Source organism: Dama dama, chromosome 11, assembly GCF_033118175.1.
Source record: "Dama dama isolate Ldn47 chromosome 11, ASM3311817v1, whole genome shotgun sequence".
NCBI classification, from domain to species: Eukaryota; Metazoa; Chordata; class Mammalia; order Artiodactyla; family Cervidae; genus Dama; species Dama dama.
In genome coordinates this window covers 54,654,459-54,656,745 of record NC_083691.1, presented here as the reverse complement: position 1 = coordinate 54,656,745, position 2,287 = coordinate 54,654,459, and the positions used below count along the sequence as shown (strand labels likewise).

The following is a 2,287-nucleotide window of genomic DNA, read 5'->3' as shown; positions in this document are numbered from 1 at the left end:
TATCAAAAACAATTATGTCCTTTTGCCAAAGCATTTTCCAAGACAGCTTCCAGGAACTTAAAAGTGGGGTTAAATTTTGCATCGATTGCATTATAAGCAAGAATAAGTGGCTAATAACCTATGAAATCTTACGGAGGAACAGGCAAATCCAAAACTAAAAGATGGTCCCCTCCAAGCCAGCCCATTCTGCGACCCCCCTCCCCCGCTCTGCGGCAGGAACTCCCGACTCCTGCGCGCCGCCGGGGTTGCGCTGCAGCGGCACTACCCACGCATACTCAACTAAGAGACAGAGCACGCCAGCCATGCCACGAGGTGTGTTTTATTTTCATTAATCATACAAATAATTTTCTATAATATTCCAGGGCAAACCGGAGAAATTTGGCAGTCCGATTGGAAGGTCCCCTTCAGAGACCCGCGGGCCGGTGGCGACGGCACGGTGTGCCCGGGTTCACAGTGCAGCTTGTCGCGCGTGTACATCTTGCAGGTGGCTCTTCCTCCACATCACAGCTAAGGTCTCCAAGATGATGCGGTGGAGAATCCTCCAGGTTCGCGGGAAATTTCACTTTGCTTGCTTCTCCTGCTCAATGGCTGTGGAGAGAGCAGGAAATGGACACTGGCGGGGGGGGGGGGGCGGGGGGGCGGGATGGGGACCCCTGCAAACCCCCCCAAACGGGGCGCTTGCAAACCTGGTTTGGGCAAGGCACCCACGAGGTCTAGGGATTAAGAAAGAGGCGTGGGGCTGGGAAGAGAGAGGCGCTTTGTGCAACAGAAACAGGAGCTGAGGCCGCCCGATGGGAAGCAACTGCCGGATGGGGTGTGGGGCTGGGTTAACGGGAAGGGCGGGGTGGGGACTGGGCTGGGAGCCCGCGGACCCGGAGGCGGGGGCGGACTCACTCTCTTTGGTCGGCAGGGTGTTCTTCTCCTGCGTCTCAGTCTTCTTCAGCTTGGCCTTATCGAAGCTGTTGATTTCCCCCATGTCGGGCTTGTCTGCCATTTTCTTAAAACAATCCTAGCGGGCAAATCAAGGCGGTTGGCCGGAAGCCAGCGGCCCCCTCTACCCTCCCCGCCTCCGCTCCACGACGTGGCACTCGGGCTGGGGCGTTCCCGACAGCCCGAAGCCGAGGATCTGGGCGCGTCCCGCACCCGGCTCCGCAGCCCCAGGGTGTGGCCCGCCCGCCCCGGCATCCCGTCGGGGAAAAGGCGCCCGACGAGGCCCCCGCGCACCCGCCAGGAAAACCCGCTCTGACCCCACCCGGACTGGGCCTCCGCCTCAGAGAGCCGCTCACCGAGAAGTTCCGCTTCCAGTCCGCGGTCCCGGGGCTGCCACTTGCGTTGCTGCAGCAAAAGACAAAAGAGCGGCGCCCGCCCCTCGCCTTATATAGGCCGCGCCCGCCACTCCCCTCCTCTCGCCCGCCGCAGCGGGGGCGGGGCCGGCGGCCGGGGGGCGGGGCCATCGCGGGTCGCTCACTCCCCCACCGCGCCCTCCGCCCTGCTGCCCGCCCGGCTGGACCCCGTTCTTCCCGCGCGCGCGGTCCCTTTACCCAGTTCACCAAGCTCCCTGGACCCCGAGGTGGAGGCAGCAGGAGCCGCCAGGATGGGTGCCACGCCCTCGGTTTTCTAGGGGGCTGCACTCACTCCTCTCCGGAAATCCGCTGCTCAGCCGCAGCAGGGGCGTGGGAGGTCGGCGGGGGGAAGGGCGTACGGTTGGATGTGGGTGTACTAAGTGTGCAGTGTATCGTTGTTGAGTATGGATGTGCAGACGAGCTCGCGCGCTTTACAGCAGTCCCAGCTTGCAGGAGACACCCATCCCAGTGCAGTCCCCACGTGTTTTGCCTTTAGCTTCCCGGAAATCCCCCACCCCCTTTCCCTCTTCTGGAGGTGAACGCCTGCGGGGCTCACACTTAAAGAATCCGAACCAGGGGTCCTAGAGATGAAACACAGGGAGATACAGATAGGTTTCCACTGCTCTTTGCTGCTATTGGGGGCCCGTTGTCTCCCTTCTTTTCGAGATGGGCAGTTCCTGCCCCACCGCTGGTGCTCCTTTAGGACGCTTGTTACAAACATTGTCTGAAAGGCGATGGTGGGAGCAGGCAGCCCCCAGAGGCTTGCTGTGTTCTTTTCCTCACAGGGCTCCTAGGGACGTAGTGTCCCAAGGTTCGGTTTTTCTCCTTGAATTAACCTTGAATATGTCCCTACAAAGGTTCTTGCTTTCGTTTTCAACCCATTATAGTAGTATACTGCAACTATTCAAGTCTCTCTTAGAAAAGTTGTATCTTCACTCCGTCCA

The 2,287-nt window shown here is 60.0% G+C and overlaps 1 protein-coding gene across 1 annotated transcript; it reads right to left on the bottom strand.

Moving 5' to 3' along the window:
- Nucleotides 1–303: 303 nt before the first annotated feature.
- Nucleotides 304–1,440, bottom strand: TMSB10 (thymosin beta 10). Its single transcript, XM_061155239.1, has 3 exons — nt 1,287–1,440; nt 895–1,009; nt 304–588 (listed from the first exon to the last, which is right to left on the bottom strand). The coding sequence occupies exons 2-3, from the start codon at nt 992–994 to the stop codon at nt 560–562; spliced, it is 129 nt and encodes a 42-aa protein (XP_061011222.1). The 5' UTR covers nt 995–1,009; nt 1,287–1,440; the 3' UTR covers nt 304–559.
- Between the last annotated feature and the right edge of the window lie 847 nt (nt 1,441–2,287).

Bases quoted from the DNA above. Each gene is read 5' to 3' on its own strand.
- TMSB10 (XM_061155239.1), bottom strand. From the start codon at position 994: ATGGCAGACAAGCCCGACATGGGGGAAATCAACAGCTTCGATAAGGCC. The intron at 589-894 runs GTGAGTCCGCCC...CTCTCTCCACAG, and splicing joins CACCCTGCCGACCAAAGAGA to CCATTGAGCAGGAGAAGCAA.